The following is a 22,728-nucleotide window of genomic DNA, read 5'->3' as shown; positions in this document are numbered from 1 at the left end:
AAGCTAAATTACACATGTATGCTTCTACTTCTACGTTATTTTTCTTTATTTAAGGAAGTAACCTACAAATGAAAGAAATATTAATTTGATATGCAGTTTCATGAGATTTGGTTCAAGTTACTTAAAGTATAATTGTAAAATTCCAGCTGTCTTTTTGCTAAACTAATGTGACCTTTCTAAATGTTTTAGTTTGCAGTTATAATTTAAAACCAGAAAACCTGGGCCAGTGTTGTAATGTAGCGGATTAACGACCAATGATACTGGCTTCCCGTACACACACCAATTTAGGCCGGATCTACCTCCTTGCAGGGCACGGCCCACGTGTGTGGCCCTTCCACCCACAAGGCGAGCCAGATGAAGCTCCTGGCTTCAGCCCGGCTCAGTGCTGGCCACCGTGGCAATCTGGGGGGGAGGGAGGGAACCAGTGGATGGACGACCTGTCTCTCTCTCTATAACTCTTCCAAATAAACAAACACATCTTTTTAAAAACCAGAAAACTGAAGCATCTAACTTGGGAGTGAGAGAGGGGTACGCATGGAGGGAAGATATCAAATTAGTTTGATTAAAATAGTTAAAAAAGCAACAGCTATGATAAGCAGCGCCAGTGGTGGACCCCGGCCTGCCCACGAGGTCAGGCAGGTTGGCGTGTTCACAGCGGCACACAGTATGGAAGGCGTGTGCTCTCGCAGGGCTTGGTCCAGGGCAGGAGGTGTTTTTCTTGTAAGAGCCACTGGCTTCTGAGGCCACAGCATCTCCAGGTGCCCTGTGAGCAGGCTGTCCCTCAAAGCGGCCCAGGGTGCTGCGGGTGCTCCAGTCTCAAACAGGTGAATTGCTCAGAAAACCACCCACAGCAACAGCCAATCTCTGGGCTTCCAAGCCAGGTGCACTGCTCTTAGCCAGGGGCCTTCTGGGAGCTCCTGGCATAAGAGGAGCACCCTGAGGGAGGAGCAGGCAGTGAGGAGAAGCACTCACTGTTGAGGAGAAAGCGCAAGCCACAAGGAAATGAGTGTCTGGCTGGACTGTTGGACTAAATCAGAAATAGGAGCAGCGACACCCAGTCCTTTAAAGCCACATGTGGGATGTCGTGTGCTCTCAGCAGATTCCCCCTGAACTTTGCGCATCTGCACTGCCGGTCTGGGGCCCTGCCTGTGGTGCCCTGCCTACAACACAATGGTAATACGGTCCCCGAGCTGATTTTCAAAAAGCCTGGCAGGTTTTTCTTAACATAGCCTCACCAACAGGGGGCGCCACATAACTCGGTTCTCGCGCCAGAGGTTCACAGGTGGGGAACTGCTGGCCCCCAGGCAAGCCAGGCGGGCCACCCCAGTACCCTTCTTCCTTCATCTCCCTCTTCATGTCGCCCCCCCTCCTGGGCCCTGTCACCTCTCCACTGCAGGCGACTGTGGCTTCTCGGTGCACTTAGTTGGAAACACCGGCGAGGAAGCTATTCAGCAAGCACACGCAGAGGAAGGCTACCCAGCTCTCTAAGCCGCTCAAGTGCGGCTGCGGCAGACAGGACTTGAAACAGCAAAGCACTGCACGTGGGAATTAACCCACGGCCCTGGGCCTGGTGAGGGTGTCACGGTGACCACACAGCACACAGGAGGGTCACAGTGACCACACAGCACACGGGAGGGTCACGGCGACCACACAGCACACGGGAGGGTCACAGTGACCACACAGCACACGGGAGGGTCACAGTGACCACACAGCACACGGGAGGGTCACGGCGACCACACAGCACACGGGAGGGTCACAGTGACCACACAGCACACGGGAGGGTCACAGTGACCACACAGCACACGGGAGGGTCACAGTGACCACACAGCACACAGGAGGGTCACTTCGACCGCACAGCACACGGGAGGGTCACGGCGACCGCACAGCACACAGGAGGGTCACGGCGAGGACACAGCACACAGGAGGGTCACGGCGACCGCACAGCACGCGGGAGGGTCACAGAAGCACCACAGAGCTGTCCTGACCCAGCATCCCTGGGAGCAGCAGGACCGCGTGCTCGCCGTCGCCGGTCCGCTGGTAGTGCAGCCGCACGCCGTTCACAGTCACCTTGGCGGCCGTCACTGCGGTGCTGGAAAAAAACAATGATTAAAAATGAAACAAACTCATCCCAAAAGAAAATGATTCAGCAGTACAAATTCAAGATACTAAACAGGCCTTTATGGGCTGGCATCATGACACAGCAGATAAAGCCACCCCTGCCTCATGGCAACTTCTATGGGTGTCGGTTCATGGTCCCGGGGCTTCACGTCCAATCCTGGGCCCTGCTAAGGGGCTGGGAAAGCACCAGACGGCGGCCCAGGTGCTCAGGCCCCTGCCAAGCCACATGGAAGAACTGTAAGAAGCTTTGACCCGGCCCAGTCTTGTTCAGTTTAGTCCTATGGGGAGTGAACCAACAGGTGGAAGATCTCTAATTCTGCCTTTCAAACAAATAAATAAATAAAGTCCTAAATCAATGAACCTGGCCTTTTATATGCACGAGCCAGCTCCAGTCTGACTTTCAGGCTTCTTGAACTCTCTGTTCCTGAAAGATGACTTGAGTCTGCGTCTTTTAGGGAATAACTACGTCATCACGTCTGAATTTTCCTGGGCAGCCAGCCTGGGGCTCCTCTGCAATGCATGGAGAGGCAGGATGACAGCAAGGGCCACCAGGCCAGTGGTGCCCATGTGCAGGCTGCCGAGGGACAGTGACATCAAGGCAAGCAGAGGACACCGGCCTGGAGCCATCTGCCTAGACCCTGCACATTCCGATGACAAGACCAGTGCAAGGTAAGGCCTTGGCTGCTCGGTAGCTGGAGGGTTTCCTGTGTTGCCTGGTCAGCTGCAGAAGGGCCAGAGTCAGGGACAGTGCCCTGCAGTGACATGGCAGCCACTTTTCTAGCCTCAACTCACAAGCCCTTGTCATAATCCAGCATTTGATCGGCCAAGGCCTCCGTGCAGGGCTAACACCACACCAGGGCCCCGGATCCCGCACGGGGCTCCAGGGTCCCCCGTCCCCGCACGGGGCTCCAGGGTCCCTCACCCCGTCCCCGCACAGGATCCAGGGTCCCCCCGCCCCCGCACCGGGCTCCAGGGTCCCTCACCCCCGTCCTCGCACAGGATCCAGGGTCCCCCGTCCCCGCACCGGGCCCCAGGGTCCCCCAGCCCCACACGGGGCTCCAGGGTCCCCCGCCCCCGCACCGGGCCCCAGGGTCCCTCACCCCCGTCCTCGCACAGGATCCAGGGTCCCCCGTCCCCGCACCGGGCCCCAGGGTCCCCCGCCCCCGCACCGGGCCCCAGGGTCCCTCACCCCGTCCCCGCACAGGATCCAGGGTCCCCCGTCCCCGCACAGGGCTCCAGGGTCCCCTGCCCCCGCACTGGGCCCCACGGTCCCCCTGCTGGTTTAACAGGTGGGGAGCTGAGTGGCTCCAGAAAGGGACACTGTGGCTGCTGGGCAGGGCCCAGAAGGGGGAGCTCCTGTTGTCCTACTGACGAATTTAAATCAAACAGGAGTTTCTTTTTCTGCATCTAAATGACCAGTGATGTGAAGCAGCCTTTTCTTTCCAAAGCCTGATCCTGTTTTCTGTTTTGTTTTCACCTTAGTCAACAACTTCAAGCAGTGGGAAATGCAGAAACAAACGGGTTGTGATCCGGGTACATCTAATCTAACCTTACACAACTTCTGGATTAGCCAGTTCCAGGCAACATGTTGTCCTACGGACCATGAAACAGCAGGGGCAAAGTTTCCAGCTTTGCTCTGGGCACACAACTCGGCCGTATGCTGGACCCTAGCGAGCGGTGTTTACACTTGGCCCTGGAGCGACCTGCTTACAGGATTAACCCACTCGCTGTTTCCCTTCCCGAGACGTTTTAGAATCAAGGAACTACAGTGAGTTACATCTCGGGGCCTTCTCACAGCCGCACTGACCAGCAGTGCTCCGTCGGCTAGCTTCAGTGCTGTCCACCACCAGCAAGGTGCCCCAAACCGCCAGCTTTCTCTGCTCGTCTTTACGGCTGGTGCCCCCGACACCGTTTCTCACCGGCACCTGCAGTCTCCTGAAACGCGCCTACTAATTCTGAAACAGCCACAGCACTCCAACACCAAACCCGAGGACGGCCAATCAAATATGAACATGAATAAGCTTCCCTTCTGATATCTGAGATCAAGTTCTCCAAGTTGGAGAGAGTGGCCCTCTAGCGCCTGGGTCTAATGGCCTCGTCGATAGCTAAGGGCACATCTGCCCTTGCTTCGCCGCGCAACACTGGATGGAAAGGTTTATTTTTGGTGCAAAACTTGGGAAATCTTATGCATCTTCTGCGAACTTTGCCAGGAGCCCTGGTAAGCTCCTAGATGCATACTTTGGCCTCAGTTACCCAGAGACTAAGAGGGCAGGTGTGTGTGTGTGTGTGTGTGTGTGTGTGTGTGTGTGTGTGTGTGTGTGTGTGTGTGTGTGTGTGTGTGTGTGTGTGTGTGTGTGTGTGTGTGTGTGTGGCGGGGCGCTGGTTCATCCGCCTGTGGGGCTGGGGGGCAGACACCTGCTTCTCCACGCGGCCACACCCGCAGGCCGGCGGCCAGGCCCGGGATTCCGCCTTCTCACGTGGAAGCCAGAGGAGACGCCGAGGGCGCCGGGGGCGCTCACCCCTTCCCGGGCTCCGTCCGGGGGTCGGTTCTGGGCCGACCCACCGACCGGGGTTCGAAGAACACGTGACCCGCCCGGTCCCCGCCGGGACGCTCGGGGGTCCGAGCCCACCTGGGAACGGCCGCCCCCGAAGCGCGCCGACGCGGGACTGCCCCGAGGAGGGGAGCGCGCCATTACCCGAACGTGGCTGCCGACCCGGCGTGAGGAGCACGGATCCCAGGCCTCAGCTGTGGAAGGAGCAGCCGCAGCCTCCATGCTCCGCCGAAGCCCAGCGCCATCGCACGGTCCTGGAGGGCTGCGGCCGGGACTGCGCCTGCGCAAGACCCTGGGACGCCTCCGCCCCACCCCTTCACGACGCCCCGCCCCTTCACGACGCCCCGCCCCTTCACGACGCCCCGCCCCTTCACGACGCCCCGCCCCTTCACGACGCCCCGCTTTCTCCCCGCCTCGGCGACACGCCCCCTCCAACCTCCCTCCGCCTCTTCACGACGCCCCGCCCTCGCTCCTCTTGACGCCACGCCCCGTCCCGCCTCGCTCCGCCTCTCCACGACGCCCCGCCTTCGCTCCTCTCGACGCCACGCCCCATCCCGCCTCTGCGCCCCGTCCCCGCACGACGCCCCGCCCCTTCCCGCCTCGCCCCGCCTCTTCACGACGCCCCGCCTTCGCTCTTCTCGGCGCCACGCCCCGTCCCGCCTCGCTCCGCCTCTCCACGACACCCCGCCTTTGCTCCTCTCGGCACCACGCCCCATCCCGCCTCGGCGCCCCGCCCCCGCGCGACGCCCCGCCCCCTGACGCCACAATGCTCTCGGAGCCCTGGACCTCTGTCACCAAGCCCGGCCCCGGTGGCTCCGCTGGCCTCAGGTCGGCGGTTTTTCTCTCTCAGGGTCCCTCTTTAACCCCTGACTAGACAGTCTCGGGGCCCCGAGTCCACCCTGGCTCCTGGGATAGAAGTCGGCCTTCACCGGTCGCCATGGTGACTGCGACCCTTCTCTCTGAGGCGAGGTCAGCAGGTGGGTGTCCAGTGGGGGTTTAGCGGGCATGGGGAGACCCCTGCTCTGTGGCCCACTGCTAGGGTGGGACGTGCCTTGAGGACGGGACCTACTGGTTAAGAACTAATGGAGATGGTGTCAGGGTAGCGAGGACTTTAATAAGCTAAATGCACAATGTGTGATCCAGCCATTCCGCTTCTAGAAATATACCCAAAAGGATGAGACATTTGCACAGTGATCATAACAGCATTAACATAAAGGGTATGAAAAATTACAGTGCCTGACGCTGATTAAGCAAGAGGTGTTAGTGTGGGTAAAATGTTATTGTTGGGCAGTGTGAGATTCCTTTGTACTGAACAACCGCTACTTTGCTAGGTCAGGAGGCGCCTGGACTTTGGGTGGATTCTGCTTTAGCAATAAATCTGTTCTTTGCTGCCTTGCAACTTTGTGAAGGCAAAGGCGCAATTCTTCTCCGGTCCCAGGAACCAGGAGGAAGATAAGGGTGTGAAATGGGATGAGCCATAAAGATAGTGGGTATGGGAACAGAACCGGCTGCCTGTGCCTGAAGGCCATATGTCTAAGGTTGCTACTTTTGATGTATTTCCCAATCCCAAAGGGCCTATATAAGCTACTGTCCTGGGCTGTTCGGGGTCCGACCACCCGGCTTGGCTGGCCTGCGTGCCCCAAGTGCGGTCTGACCCCAGCATGCTGGCGCAATAAACTCTGTTTGCTGTTTGCATTACCAGTGAGACTCTTTGTCGTTCTCTGGGAGTTGACTAGGTCGCACCCTGACGTCCGGGGGCTTTGGCCTGGACTCTAACAGAGGCAGTACATCCAGACCACAGAATCCTATTTAGCCTTAAAACGGAAGGAATTTCTGAGACATGCTACAACAGGGATGGTCCTTCAGGGCCTAGTGTAAAGTCAGCCAGTCACATGTTTATTTTTAAGGTTGAAAGTGCCATATTTTTTTCTTAATAAAAATAGTTCAGTTTGGGGGCAATGAAATATTTCATTTTTGTGACATTCCTTTAGGATACTAAAAAGAGCCAAAACTGCATGTAGGATTTTCACTGTGTAACTGCTCAAGCTTGTCCTTTTCCTTCTGAGAAGGTAACCTTTTCCGGACTGTGACGGCTGGCTGGTCAGCGTGGTTCCTGCAGCGTCTCTGTACGCCTGAGCAGAGCCTTCAGCGGCTGCTGTGCCGGGCTAGTTTGAAAGCTCCGATGGCAAGTGGGAACATTCCTTTTACGCCTCATTCACCATAAGGCTCGCATTGGCTTGTCTGGAGTGTTTCCAACACCTGTCATGAGCTGGGATTTGCTAGCGACAGAGGCTCTCTGGTTGATGATCAGGATGGCATGGCCAGCTGATCTGGCTTCCATCCTGCCTTCTTCTCCAGGGACGTAGGTGGAGGATTTGTGGCTGCTAACGTAGCTGTGGTCTGAGTTATTCATCTCAGCTTCACCCCAAATTGCATCATCCCTTTTCTCCGGAAAGCCTTCTGCTGATTACTCCATACGTACGGTACCCTGGAAGGTTCTGTCCCTTGCAGTGCCTTCCCTGGCCCACTGCAGGCTCCTGAGTAGGAAAGGCCCAGGTAGTCTAATTATAGCATATGCAAATATGTTGATACTTTCTTTTTTTTTTTTTAAAGATTTATTCATTTTATTACAGCCAGATATACACAGAGGAGGAGAGACAGAGAGGAAGATCTTCCATCTGATGATTCACTCCCCAAGTGAGCCGCAACGGGCCGCTGCTGCGCCGATCCGAAGCCGGGAACCAGGAACCTCTTCCAGGTCTCCCATGCTGGTGCAGGGTCCCAGTGCATTGGGCCGTCCTCGACTGCTTTCCCAGGCCACAAGCAGAGAGCTGGCTGGGAAGTGGAGCTGCCGGGATTAGAACCGGCGCCCATCTGGGATCCCGGGGCTTTCAAGGCGAGGACTTTAGCCGCTAGGCCACGCCGCCGGGCCCGATACTATACTTTCAACTTAAAGGCCACCCCATCAGTAATGTTGAAACTGACACTATTATCATTTGGCCTTCAGCAATCTTCAGCAGGGTCAACTATTTTTTTTTTTCTTAAAATGTGGACTGGGAGACATGATGATTAAAACTACAATTGTCTGGAGGAAGTGTGTGTACGTGTGCATGTTTTTGCTTGTGCATGCATGACTGGCTGTCACACAGAATCAGACCCAATGTGTGTGTGTGTGTGTGACCGGGTGTCACACAGAATCAGACCCAATGTGTGTGTGTGTGTGTGACTGGCTGTGTCACAGAATCTGACCCAGTGTGCACTGTTATCAACCCAAGCCTGGAGTCCTTTCTGACAGCTGCACAGGCCATCCGGTTCCCTGCTCTCCTCCACCGCGCCGGAGAGCAAGGCCGGCGGCATGCCTGTGTGTGGATGGCACCGCACCTGCTCTGCTCCTTTCTAGTGGGCTTGGGCAGGCTGACGGCCAGAGGCACAGCGAGTAGCCTCTGAAGCGATTCTATTTTATTTCAGAACATCTTTTCTGGGGTACCCCAGAGTACACCCAGGAGGCAGCTCAACAGCGTCTAGCCCTGAAGCTCCAGCCATGCTCCTTAATACTCACTGTCCCTGCAAGGGCCCCGGGCTGTGCAAAAAACAACAAACAAAAAACAGAATGCTAGGAAAGAACTTACCAAATTAATTAAGCATTTTTGTGGCATTCACAATTAGTACTACATGTTTGCAACAATTGGCTAAGAAATCCTGATGGTTTCCCGACTTCCCCCCACCCCTGCCTCCTCAGTATTTCATAAAATACCTTGGTTAATTCAGCGATTCACAGAATGGCCCGGCGGTCACGTGCCCTCCCTGGAGCCTGTAGTGAGCGATTCAGGGTTTGCTCCTGCAGGGCACAGAGCTCCCTGGTGGGCAGCACTCGGACCCTCAGCGCCTCCAGCTGGTCACAGAGGCCTGCGTGGAGAAGGAAAAACCCTGCACTGATTTTTTAACTTGTTCAAACTCCAAGAAACGGAATGATTATCCTAACTGAAGTGATGGCGTGCGCTGAAGGAGCACGATCCTCCCCCAGCATCCCTGCTCTCCCTTTCAGTGGGGCGGCAGCTCCGGGCTGCTCTGGGCCGGGATGGCTTCCTGCTTTCCCGAATCCCTCTGCTGCGGATCGCTCCTGCAGCTCTGGAGGCAGGAAATGACTCCAGAAGCCATGTCGGTGAGAACAGGACTGCGGACGCTGGGAGCTAGCTCTTTCCAGTGGGTTCTTCACAGGGGAGTGGAGCCCTGCAGGGTTACTTCTGGCTGAGGCGGACCAGGTAGTTGAGGAGGTCTATCCTGGCACTCTGCTGGAGGGCACGGGCCAGCTTGCCCACAGTGGCACCCTTTGTGCCCTCCCGCATCAGCCACTTTTGGAGCATCTGGTAAACCTTCTCTTTCAGTCCGTCCCGCTCGTAGTCGTGGTCGATTTCATCAATCTGAGACTCGGTGAAGCCCAGCTTGCGGGCGCAGGTTTTCCAGTGCTTTCCCAGGTTGTCCCTGACTGGGCTCAGGTGGGTATCAGTCAGACTGGTGGCATCATCTGCCAAAATGGAAAAGACAAGAAGGGTTCAGGCTACGCCCATGTGTGCCTTCTGGCTGCCAGACAGCTAGGAAAAACTGAGTGAGGGGAAGAGAGGACTTCTTTTCTTCTTTAAACTACATTTAAACTACTCCCCCAACCCCTACAAGAAGCCCTCCCTTTGAGATGACTTATATTTTTTAGTTTCAAAGCAAGATTTATTAGAAGAAAGGAGAAAAGACGCTCCCATCCTAGAAATGGGAGGGGGCTTCAAGAAGGGAGAGGCCTCGAGATGACTTGTTAATTCTATCATTGGAGACAGTGAGGGGAGAACTCGGCACTGATGCCATGTGGCACACTGGATGATACCTGGCGTTGCTGCCTGCCTGTCCTGGCATGAGCTGGATGAGACCCCTCCCTCTTGGCAGGTATACCCCTGAAATACCGCTGATAGGTTACTAGGCTGGGCCTTCCCTTAGTCCTAGCCAGAGGCCATGTTCACATCTGAACTTCTTGGATGTCAAGGAGAGAACCACCACCATTTTTCTTTTTGGACATTCTCTACTTACACCTGGCCAGAGTCAAGGGCACCAAACTCTTGACCTGCTGCCTGCCCAGCGCCTCACAGTCAGTTTCCATGGAGACTGAGGCCATCAGGATCCATGCAGCTAGAGTGCCTCCTTAGGACCCAGAGAGGAGCTGCTAGCCACTGCCATGTCTCTAGGCTCACCCTCAGCCTTCCTTCCAACCGCCGTTCCCTCCTCTAGCAGCACCTGTTCACTGGCTCCCTCCCCTGACCCATCATCTGAACTCACTCAGCTGAATTCCCCACTCCCATTCTTCCTCGCCCACCGTGACGCAGTCCCCATCACCACCACTGAATGTCAGAGATTCCCTGAGAAGCCAGGCACTTCTGTCTTAGATACTCTCAAATGTCATTCAACAAACCATGGTTAGTGGGCCAAACCTTACCCCTTGTTTTGTTTGTAAATATTTTTAAAAGATTTATTAAATTTTATTGTGAAGTCAGATATGCAGAGAGGAGAGACAGAGAGGAAGATCTTCTGTCTGTTGGTTCATCCCCCAAGCAGTTGCAATGCCCAGAGCTGATCTGAAGCCAGGAGCCTGGAGCCTCTTCTGGGTCTCCCACATGGGTGCAGGGTCCCAAAGCCTTGGGCCACCCTCAACTGCTTTCCCAGGCCACAAGCAAGGAGCTGGATGGGAAGCAGGGATTAAAACCATATGGGATCCAGGTGCGTGCAAGGTGAGAATGTTAACCACTAGGCTACCCGCTGCACCCTATAAGTCAATTTTTATTGCAACTCAGCTATGATCAGTCAAGTACACACGAGGCAGTGCGTGCCATCCTTGGCATTAGGACAGAGCAGCTCCAAAGGAGAGCTCTGGGCCCACAACACCTGGCCTGTTTGCCATCTGGCTGTTGGCAGAGAAAACATGCTGATCCCAGGTCAACCAAAAAGCTCTGCTCTCGTCCTGGACTCATGCTGCCTTTCCCAGGCTGTTTCAGGGCTAACATTACGGGCCTGCCAACTGAGTTACGGAAATGCCACTGAGGGCAGAGTGTCTATCTCTTACAGGACAGATGAGATGATGATGCTGCTGACGGTGAGGAAAGTTTAGCACTTTTACGGACTTCTGTGTGCTGGGAAGTTCTCAGCGCTTCGTACATCAACTCATTTCAGTTTTAAAACAAAGCCATGAATTTGATACTGTGATTCTTCCCAAGTCAAACATACACACACAGACATGAACCTATGGGAATTCCGCAGAAGACGGGATTAACTTTCAGGACAATCACCAGGGAAGTTTAAAGATTCCACTACTTCCCTCTGAACGAGTAAGAAAGCTCAACAGTGCTGGGCACAGGCTGTGTAAAGGGCCTCTTACCAAAGATGGCGTGGTCCTTCAAAGGTGGCTCCTGGGGGTTTGCGTACAAGCCGTCTGACAGTGGGGAGAGCCCCCCGCCAATCTCCATATAGTTACAGGCTCCGATCTGAATACCACTGCTGTTGTAGATGGTGCATTTTATAGACTCCTCTGAGCAGAGAGAAAGGCACAGGAAAAGATGTTCACATCACTGGTAAGAGTAAAACATGGCACGGCAGAGGAGCAGGGCTTTCTTCTAAAGCTTTAAGTCAATCATGCCAGGCCCCTCTTACGATTTCTTTCTTAAAATGTGACTAATTGGCCTCATATTCATTAGGGTGCTACCTATTCAAAGAAAAAAAAAAAAAAGACAAGGAAAAAAGGGGAAAAAAACTCAAAAAACCAAAATACCAAACACTGGCAAGAATCTGCTGAGGACGGAACCCTTGTGCGTGGCTGGTGGGATTGCACCTGCACTGACTGCACAGGACGTGGGGCCGGGGCCTCGAAGCAACTAAAACGGAAACTACTATGTGATCCAGCAATTCCACTGCAGGGTATACAGCCCAAAGGACTGAAAGCTGCATCTTCAAGACATATTTCCACAGCCATGTTCCCAGCAGCATTCCTGCGAGCAGCTCAGAGATGGAGACAGTCCACGTTGTCCGCCCCCAGCGGACGGGGAGCGCCAGGTGCCGCATCATCCGCACGGGGGAAAACTATTTGGCTTTAAAAAGGAAAGAAACTATGATCCACACCACATGGGTGAACCTTGAGGACATTATCCTAGTCAAATTCACAAAGTAGAAAGGGGGCTCTGAGGGCTGGAGGCGGTGGCGGGGCAGCACTGGGGGCTGGAGGCGGTGGCGGGGCAGCACTGGGGGCTGGAGGCGGTGGCGGGGTAGCACTGGGGGCTGGAGGCGGTGGCGGGGCAGCACTGGGGGCTGGAGGCGGTGGTGGGGCAGCACTGGGGGGTGAGGGGGGTTTAATGGGAGCAGGCTTTCAGAGTAGGAAGACAGCCCTGGAGTGGATGGTGGTGATGGTTGTAGGGCAGTGTGAAAGCACGCGAGGGCACTGACTTGTCCTACACTAGCGAATGGCTCAGGTGGCCGCCTCCTGCTACAGCCCCACCTTCATGCCTCGCAGATCTTCCTGCTGCTGTTTCAGCCCCCTCTCCAACCCCGACACTGTGCTCCCTCCAGGCTTCCCAGTGATCCAGTTAGGGGATGACCTGGCCTTAGCTCAGGCTGTCCCCACCTGCTCCCTTCCTAGTGCGTTCTGGCCCAGGCCCGTCTGCCAAGCTCCCTCCCCGAGCCTGCGGCACTCTGTCCTTGGCAGCTCCGGATCAGCTCAGGGCTGCCTGCTCCACCAGTCTGAGTCCTTCGGAGGGCGAATGCCACACTGGCTCCTTTTCACAGTCCTCCCACTCCCAGCCTGGGGGCCCAGGAGAGGGCACACACTCAGGGACATGCAGGTTGAACTTGCTCATGATACACTGTCGCTCAACAACAAGTGAGCACATCTTTGTGGCAGAGAGGACACTGTGAGGAGGCAGGCAGATGAAGCTGAACTCCAGGCACACCGGCCCTGACGAAAACAGCCCGGCTTTCTCTGATGGAGCCGAGGAACTGGACCCTTCTCAGTTGAAAGAAGAGATGTTCCAGGCACACACACGGTGATCTGCATATCACACTGGGCGGCCCATGAAGCTACTGCAACTGAGGTCAGCTGAATCCATGGTTGCCAAATGTGTACCCCTGGTGTTAAGGAGCTCCCCAGTTCCAAAGGCTTTTGTCTTCTGAGAGATGTTCTTTATTAACAATGTAAGAGTGATGCTCCTAGCACTTACCACCTATAGTGTGAACACACTATGCAGGGATTTCAAACTTTCTGTATCAAAAAATTAAGTCCATTTCCTATGAACTTTGTGAAAATGAACTGTCTTCATGTGTCTTAGAAAACAGCGAGATAGAAAAGTGTACAGGTAGAGCTCTTCCCACCTGCCAGAGACTGGGGGTGACAGGGCCACCATGGGAAGTCGCCTACAGTTGCTAGGACCTGTGTATCAGTACCCAGGGGCAGCTGTGAGGAAGGCCAGGCCTGCAGTACAGGAGGCCATTACCACCCCACGTCGGCAAGGTCTGCTCACAATGGAGCACCTGCAATGACCTGTCCTTTACTGCCACCCTGTAGACCCCAGTCACACAGCTACTATATAATAATAATACTAAAGGGTAGGACAGGGACCACTAGAGGTGTGTTTACCTGCTGGTGCCAAGGAGGTAAATGGAATGGTGGGTGTATTTCCTAGTAAGTTGGTCTCAGGCACTGGAGTTTTATGCTGACTTTGAATCTGGCTTCCAGCTGATGCATACCAAACTGAAGGACCCACTGCCCCTGGGTCTAATGGCCTCGTTCCCAAACCGTGTAGACTGTAGAACCCATTGTTCCAGTACGGCGGTGGGGACTGGCTGTTGAGTCTCACTGGCTGGTGGAGCACACTGCATTGATTGACTGCACCGAGATAACTCGGGACTTGGAGGCCTGGGTTCTGAATGTTCTCATGAGGTGTCTGCTGTGCGAAAGGATCATGGGAAACCCGCCGTCTCCTCTCCTCCTCCCTGCTGTAAGCCACACTCTGCCGGGGCTGCTGTCTCATCTGCTTGTCCATGCGGCTGCCATAAAGATGGTAGTTGGCTTCTTCCTGGAGCTTACTCTGCAGGCTCGGCTGGTTCTCTTCTTGCAGGTGCTCGGGGGAGGCCGAGAACAGGGACGCGAAGGTCATCTCCACAGGCCCCGTCTGGAATCCCTGGGAACTGTGCAGGGAGTTAGGCTGCTCTGTGGCTGCGAAGGAAATCATCAATATATTGGAATGGGTTTCGGAAAACATGCAGAAGCAAAATGAAAGCTGAACATGGTCATGAAACTGAAAATAAGTAAGAGACAAGTGGGAGGCACACAGTTGTGGGACTTTTCCTACAGGTTCTAGAGACGATCAGGTGCCCCTGGCTGACAGTGAGGGCACACAAGAAGTAACAGACAACAGTTGTGCAGGGATGGGCACAGGAGATGGGTCGTGAGTGGAGTTGGCTGTATCCTTAGTGGGGCCAGGCAGAAACTAAGAGCCAAAGCAGGGGCCAACACAGTGGCATAGTAGGCTAATCTGTCCTCTGGCAGTGGCATCCCGTGTGAGTACCACGTTGTGTCCCTGCTACGCCCTTCCTATCCAGCTCTCTGCTTGTGGCCTAGGAAAGCAGCTCAAGTCCTTGGGATGCTGCACCCACATAGGAGACCCGGAAGAGGCTCCTGGCCCCTGGCTCCTGGCTTTGGCTCAGGTCAGCTCTGGCCATTGCAGCCATTTTGGGTGTGAACCAGCAGATAGAAGACCTTTCTCTTTTTCTCCTTCTCTCTATGTACAGGCTATCTTTCAAATAAAAGCACATAAATCTTAAAAAAAAAAAGAAAAGCAAGAACAGTGGCAGCTCTATGCCAGGCCTTTCCAGGAATTCTGCCATCCCTTACAAGCTCTAGAAAAGGGCCTGGTACGGTAGCCTAACAGCTAACATCCTCGCCCTGCACACACCGGGATCCCATATGGGTGCGGGTTTGTTTTTTTTTAAGATTTATTTTATTTTCATTACAAAGTCAGATATACAGAGAAGAGGAGAGACAGAGAGGAAGATCTTCCAACTAATAATTCACTCCCCAAATGAGCGTGCAACGGCCGGCGTTGTGCCGATCTGAAGCCAAGAGCCAGGAACTTCTTTCAGGTCCCCCACATGGGTGCAGGGTCCCAAGGTGCCCATATGGGATCCCGGCGCGTTCAAGACGAGGACTTTAGCCGCTGGGCCACGACGCCAGGCTGGGTGCTGGTTTTAATCCCAGCAGCCCCGCTTCCCATCCAGCTCCCTGCTTGTGGCCTGGGAAAGTAGTCAAGGCCTGCCCAAAGCCTGGGGACTCTGCACCCACTTGGGAGACCTGGAAAAGGCTCCTGGCTTTGGATTGGCGCAGCTCTGGCCATTGCGGCTGCTCGGGGATTGAATCATCAGACAGAAGATCTTCCTCTCTGTCTCTCCTTCTACCTGTGTATTTGCCTTTCCAATAAAAATAAAATAAATCTTTAAAAAAAAAAAAGCTCTAGGAACCCACACAAGCAATTCTGACTTGATGGCTGAGGTATATGCAGGCTGACAGCTCCCGCATGGCTTCAGCACCCCACACTCCGTCCTTCTCCCCTGTTCCGGAATTACCCTGAAATGTGAGTGCAGCCTCCGGCCACTGCTGTGGGGCCAGTCACCTCTGGGCTTTTGGTCCCTTTTTCTGAACTGCCACTTTCTCCCTGTCAGACTTCTTAGGGCCCTGTCATGTTCAGGACAGTGTCATTTCAATGAAAACATTGTGACTTCATATTTCAACTATGTTTAACTTCACTCCTGACCATACTGTAAGTTCATATAAGGCAGAATGTGCTGTGTTTACAACATGAAGGCTCTTCAAAAAGTTTACATAAAACATTAAGATGAAAAGATATTAAATATTTTTTATAATTAAGAAAACAATTATGTGCTGATTTTGACATTTTTTGTCCCCCCACCCCCAAACTTATTTTTAAAAATTCCATCCCCCATGTACCTTTTGTGTTCTTGCACAGTATTTGAGAGAGCCCGGTGAGAGCGGATGGGTGGGTCTCTAGGTGCCGTGGAGCTTACCTGAGTTGGATCTGCTGGCAGGCGCTGGCACACAGTCAAGCTGGAGAGACTGCATTCTCTTCACGACCGCACTCACCTCTGGGTAATCCTTCTATGGTCACAAGCAGAAGGGCAGACAACATTCACTTCTAGAAAACTACTGGGAGACGAATGAATCTTCTCAAAAGGAAGAATTTGCACGTGGATCTCACAAGCAGTCTTTTTTTTTTTTTTAAACCAATTTTCCCCCCAAAGAGCCAAAACAAAAAGCTGGAGGAGGATTCATGCCTCCTGATTTCAAAACTTGCCACAAAGCCACGGTCATCACAACGCTGTGGGACAGAAAGGACCAGGGAACCTGAACAGAGCGCCCAGAAGCCAGGCTGCCCCTTGCGGCCAGCTGATCCTCACCACAGCGAAAGAGCCACCGACATCTACATGCAAAATGAACCTGAACCACTACTTTGTCACATTCAAAAATTAACTAAAAATGGATCAAACCTATCCACGTAAACGCTAAAACGACACAACTCTCGGCAGAAAACAGAAAGGAAAAGCACGACCCGGTCCTCGGGGTGACTTCCCGGGTATGACACAGACAGCACAGGAGGAAAAGCAAAAATAAGCTGCGCCACATCAGAATCAAAGCCTGCTTTGCAGCCCAAGATACTAGCAACAAAGTGAGGAGACAGCCCAGAGAGAGGGGAAACGCAGCCTGCTTTGCAGCCCAAGATACTAGCAACAAAGTGAGGAGACAGCCCAGAGAGAGGGGAAACGCAGCCTGCTTTGCAGCCCAAGATACTAGCAACAAAGTGAGGAGACAGCCCAGAGAGAGGGGAAACGCAGCCTGCTTTGCAGCCCAAGATACTAGCAACAAAGTGAGGAGACAGCCCAGAGAGAGGGGAAACGCAGCCTGCTTTGCAGCCCAAGATACTAGCAACAAAGTGAGGAGACAGCCCAGAGAGAGGGGAAACGCAGCCTGCTTTGCAGCCCAAGATACTAGCAACAAAGTGAGGAGACAGCCCAGAGAGAGGGGAAACGCAGCCTGCTTTGCAGCCCAAGATACTAGCAACAAAGTGAGGAGACAGCCCAGAGAGAGGGGAAACGCAGCCTGCTTTGCAGCCCAAGATACTAGCAACAAAGTGAGGAGACAGCCCAGAGAGAGGGGAAACGCAGCCTGCTTTGCAGCCCAAGATACTAGCAACAAAGTGAGGAGACAGCCCAGAGAGAGGGGAAAAACGCAGTCATACGGACCCAGGAAAGCACAGCTCTCCAGAACATACAAAGAACTCCTACCAGTTAGTAACAACACACAAAAGCAATGACAAAATCGGCAAAAGACCTGGCATTTACTCCAGGATTTATAAACGGCCAGTGAGCACATGCAAGGAGAGTGAACATTAGTGTCAGTCCTTAAATACACATAAAACCACCATGACACACCACTTTGCACTCATTAAAGTGGCTACATTAATACAATAATGTGTATGCGATATATGTATATATTATATATAATAAATTACATGTTATAGTATGTATATAACAGTACGTATGTAATATAACAATGGCTACAATAAAACCAAAACCAAACAGTTACAGGTGCGGGTGAGCATGTAGACAATGGAATTCTTTCATGTTGCTGATCGGGATGCTGTGCAACACAGCTTGATGTGTCCTTAACAGGTTAACACAGAACTGTCATTTAATATAGCCGTGCCGCTCCAAGGACTAGACTCCAGAGAATTAAAAGCAAGGATTTAAATGCACACCCATCTTCATGACATCATTATACACAATGGCCAGCCTGAGCATCTGTCAACTGATAAACAGATAAAATGAGATGTATCCGTACATTAGAATACAAATCAGCTATAAAGGGAAAGGCATTCGGATACATTACCAAATGGGAAAATATTGCATGATCTTACCCTCATGAGCTTCCTAGAACAGGCAAACTCAGATACAGAAAACAGAGTATCAATTATTAACAACAGGGGAAAGGAAGCGATGAGTTACTGTTTAAAAGGTATGGACTTTCCTGATCAATTACCCCAGCCAAGTGTTGGCAGTGACAGTCTGGGCAAGTGGAGCCGCTAAGGTGGACTGTGTCAGCCAGTGGATTCTGGAGAGATTTCACCATGCTTGGAATGGCGAGATTGGCAATTCAGAACTGTTGGACTATCAAAACCAGTTGAGCAGTGCCTTTGAAGCATGTCTCCAACTGGGGACCTGGGATGGGTGGGAGGGTGGGTGTGGCTTCTCCCCTTGTCTCTCCCCTTCCCCCAGTTACAGCAAGGAAAGAAGAGGATGTTGAAATAAAGATTTTACCCATTTTCCTGTTGCCCTTGACCCTTTGTGCCCTAATCAACTATGTAAAGATCATCAAAATAAAATAATTAAGAAAAAGAAATGATAATAAAAATCAAAAAGGAACAGATAAGAATTACTAATAAAGAATTCTGTACTTGTACTGCAAAAAAAAAAGATCTGTTGCTATTGTCAATGGCGTCTTTTTGAAAAGTTCATTTTGTAACTGTCTGTGGTAGGTAACACAGATATAATAATTTTTTTCATGTACTAATTGTATAACCATAAAAATTCTGTTGATTCAAAAGCTTCTTTCGAATTTTAGAAACACATTTATACCTATCATTGATCAATAACAGTCTTATTCTCCTTTCCAATCCTTTTTCTTTGCTACACCGCAACAGTAAGATCCTCTAACACACCAGGCCGACTAGAGATGGCGGTGGCAAACACCTTACCTGGCTGGCATCTCAGTGAAACACCATTAATATACTGTTAATGAGCAGCGTTTTCTGGGCCTTTTCTCAGATATCTTGTTATCAGGCAAGAAACTTCTCCTTTTCCTGAGTTGCTAGAATCATGAATAACTATTGCATATTAACAAATGGTTTTTATATATCTATTAAAAACAGAAAAGTTTCCTTCATTTAGTAAAATAATAAAACTATTTTAGAATTGCATTAGAATGACAAATTTTTCTAAACCAACTTGGGTTTCTTAGAAGAAGCCCGACTTTGCTTCTGTCCGCTAATGACGTCAATGTCTAGTTTATTTAAGATACTTATGTCTATACTATTTAGTACAGGACTGGCCTTGCTCGAACTTCTTCTTCAGGTTTAGTTATCAAGGTTAGGATGCTATCTAATTGCTTTTTAAGAGTTTATTCTTATTGGAAAGGCAGATTTACAAAGAGGAGGAGAGGCAGATGGAGAGATATTCCAGCTGCTGGTTCACTCCCCACATAGTCTCAATGGCTTCCAATCTGAAGCCAGGAGCCAGCAGCTCTTCTGGGTCTCCCATGCGGATGCACGGTCCCAAGGCTTTGGGCCACACTCGGCTGCTTCCCCAGGCCACAAGCAGGGAGCTGGATGGGAAGTGGAGCAATAACGACATGAACCAGCACCCATATGGGATGCCAGTGCCTGGTGGTGGAGGATTAGCCAACACACTGGCCCCAGAGAGAATTCTGCCGTTTTTCTTTCAAAAATTACTCAAAACAACTGCTCCATTTATCGTCTCCATTCTCCTCCAGCAGCACTGCACTTCTGTTTTTGTGCTACTAGACATATTTCATCTCGTGTGTCATGAATTGGAGGAATGGGTCTAGTGTGCTAACATAATATGTGTATAGAGGAGCTAATTCAGCTTTTTTTTTTTTAATTGCAAAGGCAGATATACAGAAAGAAGGAGCAAAAGAGAGAAACATCTGATACTCCCCCAAGCAGCTGCAGCAGCCAGAGCTAAGCCGATTCAGAGCCAGGAGCCAGGAGCTTCTTCCGGGATGGCTTTGGGCCATCCTCTGCTGCTTTTCAGACCACTAGCAGGGAGCTGGAAGGGAAGTAGAGCAGCCAGGACACAATCCAGCACACATAGGTGATGCCAGCGCATGCAAGGCAAGGATTTAGCCACTAGGCTACCATACCAGGCCCTAATTCAGTTTTATACATTCACTGAGCTGGCTCTCATATCAAAATTCTGGTAGCAAATTATGGCACTTTGTTTCTCATGGTTGGTCGTGTGTGTGTTGGTATGTTAACGCGTTAGGCTTCTCCTATATTGCCTACCTTTAAACTCTTCACATCCTCTTCCACATTTTCTTCCAAATTAGATGAATAAAAAGGCTTAAAATTTCCTTCAATGTCTGTATGAATAAGAAACAGTACTTTAAAATGATGTTTTAACTGAAACATAAGTAAAGCAGTGCATTTAGATTACTTGCCTTAACTTGTGGGCAAGACAGTAAAATAGCAGTTAAACCTCCAAATCACTGTGTCAACTACAAAGACAAGGAACATGCAGACAGACTAAGGGCTAGGGCTCCAGCGGGACCACGGCTCCTAGGGCTCCAGCGGGACCACGGCTCCTAGGGCTCCAGCGGGGCCACGGCTCCTAGGGCTCCAGCGGGGCCACGGCTCCTAGGGCTCCGTGTGTTTCTCTGGCTATACCCATAGCCCTACTTGATGCGAGTTCAGCTCCAAGGGAGCCAGGATGGGTGACCTCCATGTTTCTGTCCCTGTGACAGGATGGGACATGCCAAAGAAGGACACTGTATTGTGTAAAGGGTTTAAGCTGCTAGATTTACATAGAAGAGGCAACTTCCAGGAAGCTGGAGTGTTCATACTTTTCCTGATTCCTTCTACTAATTACAGTGAAAAGAAAAAATAACCACCTAGCTATTACAAATAGCATCAACATAAACCTAATACTAACATGCAGACACTGGAAGGACAGAAGGCAGGCCAGCAGGAATCCTGAGATCTGAGCAGACACGTGACAGGTCACCAGACTTCTTTTTCTTTGCCGCATATACCTTGGCATGGAGCTTAGCAGCTGGAAAGCCAAGCCAGTGCCAGGGTAGAGCAAGCTAAGTCTTTGCCTGCAGTGCTAGAATCTCTTATGTACACTGGTTCATGTCCCACCTGCACTACTTCCAATCCAGGTTCTATACTGAATTAAAAAAAAAAAAAAGTAACACAGACCAACACCAAGATGACAGAGATGTTGAGATTACCTGCCAAAGACTTTTAACACTGCCATGATGAGAAACATTATGAACCCCATTGAAACAAAAAGAAAGAAAGAATCTCAACAAAGAAAACAGAGGACATACATTTGAGAGCTGAACAATACAATAATCAAAAGCAGCAGCTCCGGGGCTGGTGCCAGGGTGTACCAGGTTAAGACTGCCTACAAGCCAGTATTCCATCTGGGCTCTGGGTAGAGTCCCGGCTGCTCCACTTGGATTCAGTTCTCTGTTAATGGCCTGGGGAGGTCACACAGGATGGCTCAAGTGCTTGGACCACTGTACCCCTTGGGAGACCCCGAAGAAGCTTCTGGCTCTTGACTTCAGACAAGTCCAACTCCAGCCATTGCTGACTTTGGGGGAGTGAACCAGGGAAGACAATCTCTCGCTCCTTCTTTCTCTGTCACTCTGTCTACCAATAAAAATAAATAAATCTTAAAAAAAAAGGGGTGCGTGTGGAAGAAGCCTACTGGAAACTGGAAAGCAATGTGTGTCTCTACTCCTGATCAACAGGGTTCCCACCAGCACCTACACATAAACCTACGCCCCGGATACTGGTTTCTACCCTTCCCTGTACTTCCCATGCAATGAAACATACGTCACGAAGTTACCTGGAAATCAATCCACTGATTGTGCTTTTGTTCTAACTTGGGGACAAACAGTGGCGGGGGGATTATGGGAAGGGAAGGAAGGGAGGTGGGGAGATGACACCCTACGCTGATGAAACTACTGTGCGAAATAATTAACAAACGCAATTTCTAAAATAGCTCAGTAGGTAGGTCCAACGGTGGAAGTCAAGGAAAAGAGAAAAATCAGTGGCCTGGAGGAAAGAATAGAAATTATTTAATCTGGAGAAAAAGAAAATTAACTGAAAAATATATATATATAAGTATATACAGAAAGAGCCCTAAGGACCACACGTAAGTACAATAACAAATGACCCAATAGGATAGAGAGACCTTATTGGAAACTCAGATTTACACAGAGGAGGAGAAACAGAGAGGAAGATCTTCCATCTGATGATTCACTCCCCAAGTGGCCACAATGGCTGGAACTGAGCTGATCCGAAGCCAGGAGCCAGGAGCTCTTCCAGGTCTCCCACACAGGTGCAGGGTCCCAAGGCTTTGGGCTGTCCTTGACTGCCCTCCCAGGCCACAGGCAGGGAGCTGGTTGGGAAGTGGAGCAGCCAGAACACAAACTGACACCCATATGGGATCCTGGTCCATGCAAAGCAAGACCTTTAGCCACTAGGCTATCACGCTAGGCCCCGAGAAAATATTCAATAAAATATTTGCTGAATGCTCCCCAAATTTTGTAAGACACATGCCTATAGCCTCAAGAAGATGATAAAAAACCCAAAGACAGAAAAACCGAAATATATCCATACCGAGGCAAGCAATAAAGTGCGTGGAAGACAAAGAATCTTGACAGCAGCTAGAGCTGATAGCAATTTTCCTGTTGAACATTTCTCAGTTGAAATTGCAGACTCGGAGAAAGTGGCATCATATTTTTCAGTTGTGAGGAAAAGAACTGTCCATCTAGAATCTCCTATCCAACTAAAACATCCTTCAGAAGCAAAGGTGCTCAAGGCATTCCCAGCCCATCAGACTAAGGGTGTGATGTCACCCAGCTCCTAAGGAAATGTTCTCCAAACAGCAAAGAGACAGCAAAAGACGACCCCGTGGAAAATCAGGAAGGAGCATGGAGCACACGCGGCATAAGAAGGAGACACATATTGGGTTGCTGTACCCAGTTTGGCTCGTGGCAGGTGACTAGTAAAATCCTTGCCATCTGCTAAATGACAGGAGCATCTCAGACGGGGGACACGAGACACAGCAGGACCCCCAAACAGATTCAGAATGGGAACTGGTTTATATCAAGTCCGAGCCATCCCTTCGCCTCTAAGGAGAGGAGGGGACTGGAGATGAA

At 51.4% G+C, this 22,728-nt stretch overlaps 2 protein-coding genes across 4 annotated transcripts in view; both read right to left on the bottom strand.

Annotated features, from left to right (window-relative positions):
* BPHL (biphenyl hydrolase like) overlaps positions 1-8,579 on the bottom strand; it is a 29,491-nt gene extending 20,912 nt beyond the window's left edge. The window contains exons 1-2 of one of the 2 annotated variants that reach the window (XM_004596486.4): positions 8,271-8,579; positions 1,986-2,089 (exon numbers count right to left, since the gene is read on the bottom strand). In XM_004596486.4, the coding sequence (XP_004596543.2) occupies positions 1,986-2,089; positions 8,271-8,326 (160 nt within the window). In that variant the 5' untranslated portion in view covers positions 8,327-8,579. Of the gene's footprint in view, positions 1-1,985; positions 2,090-4,814; positions 4,969-8,270 lie in introns of those variants that run through there. The other variant, XM_058668349.1, reaches the window with a different exon arrangement.
* A 306-nt stretch (positions 8,580-8,885) lies between these two features.
* Positions 8,886-22,728, bottom strand: part of RIPK1 (receptor interacting serine/threonine kinase 1) — a 30,837-nt gene continuing 16,994 nt past the window's right edge. For both annotated transcript variants that reach the window (XM_004596516.2, XM_058668344.1), the window contains 5 exons: positions 19,841-19,917; positions 15,771-15,861; positions 13,327-13,905; positions 11,083-11,232; positions 8,886-9,195 (listed from right to left, as the gene is read on the bottom strand). In XM_004596516.2, the coding sequence (XP_004596573.2) occupies positions 8,909-9,195; positions 11,083-11,232; positions 13,327-13,905; positions 15,771-15,861; positions 19,841-19,917 (1,184 nt within the window). In that variant the 3' untranslated portion in view covers positions 8,886-8,908. The remainder of the gene's footprint in view (positions 9,196-11,082; positions 11,233-13,326; positions 13,906-15,770; positions 15,862-19,840; positions 19,918-22,728) is intronic.

The sequence above is a fragment of the Ochotona princeps genome, chromosome 1 (assembly GCF_030435755.1).
Source record: "Ochotona princeps isolate mOchPri1 chromosome 1, mOchPri1.hap1, whole genome shotgun sequence".
Lineage (NCBI taxonomy): Eukaryota > Metazoa > Chordata > Mammalia > Lagomorpha > Ochotonidae > Ochotona > Ochotona princeps.
Note: the sequence above shows the minus strand (reverse complement) of the source record. Positions and strands in the feature narration are given on the sequence as shown.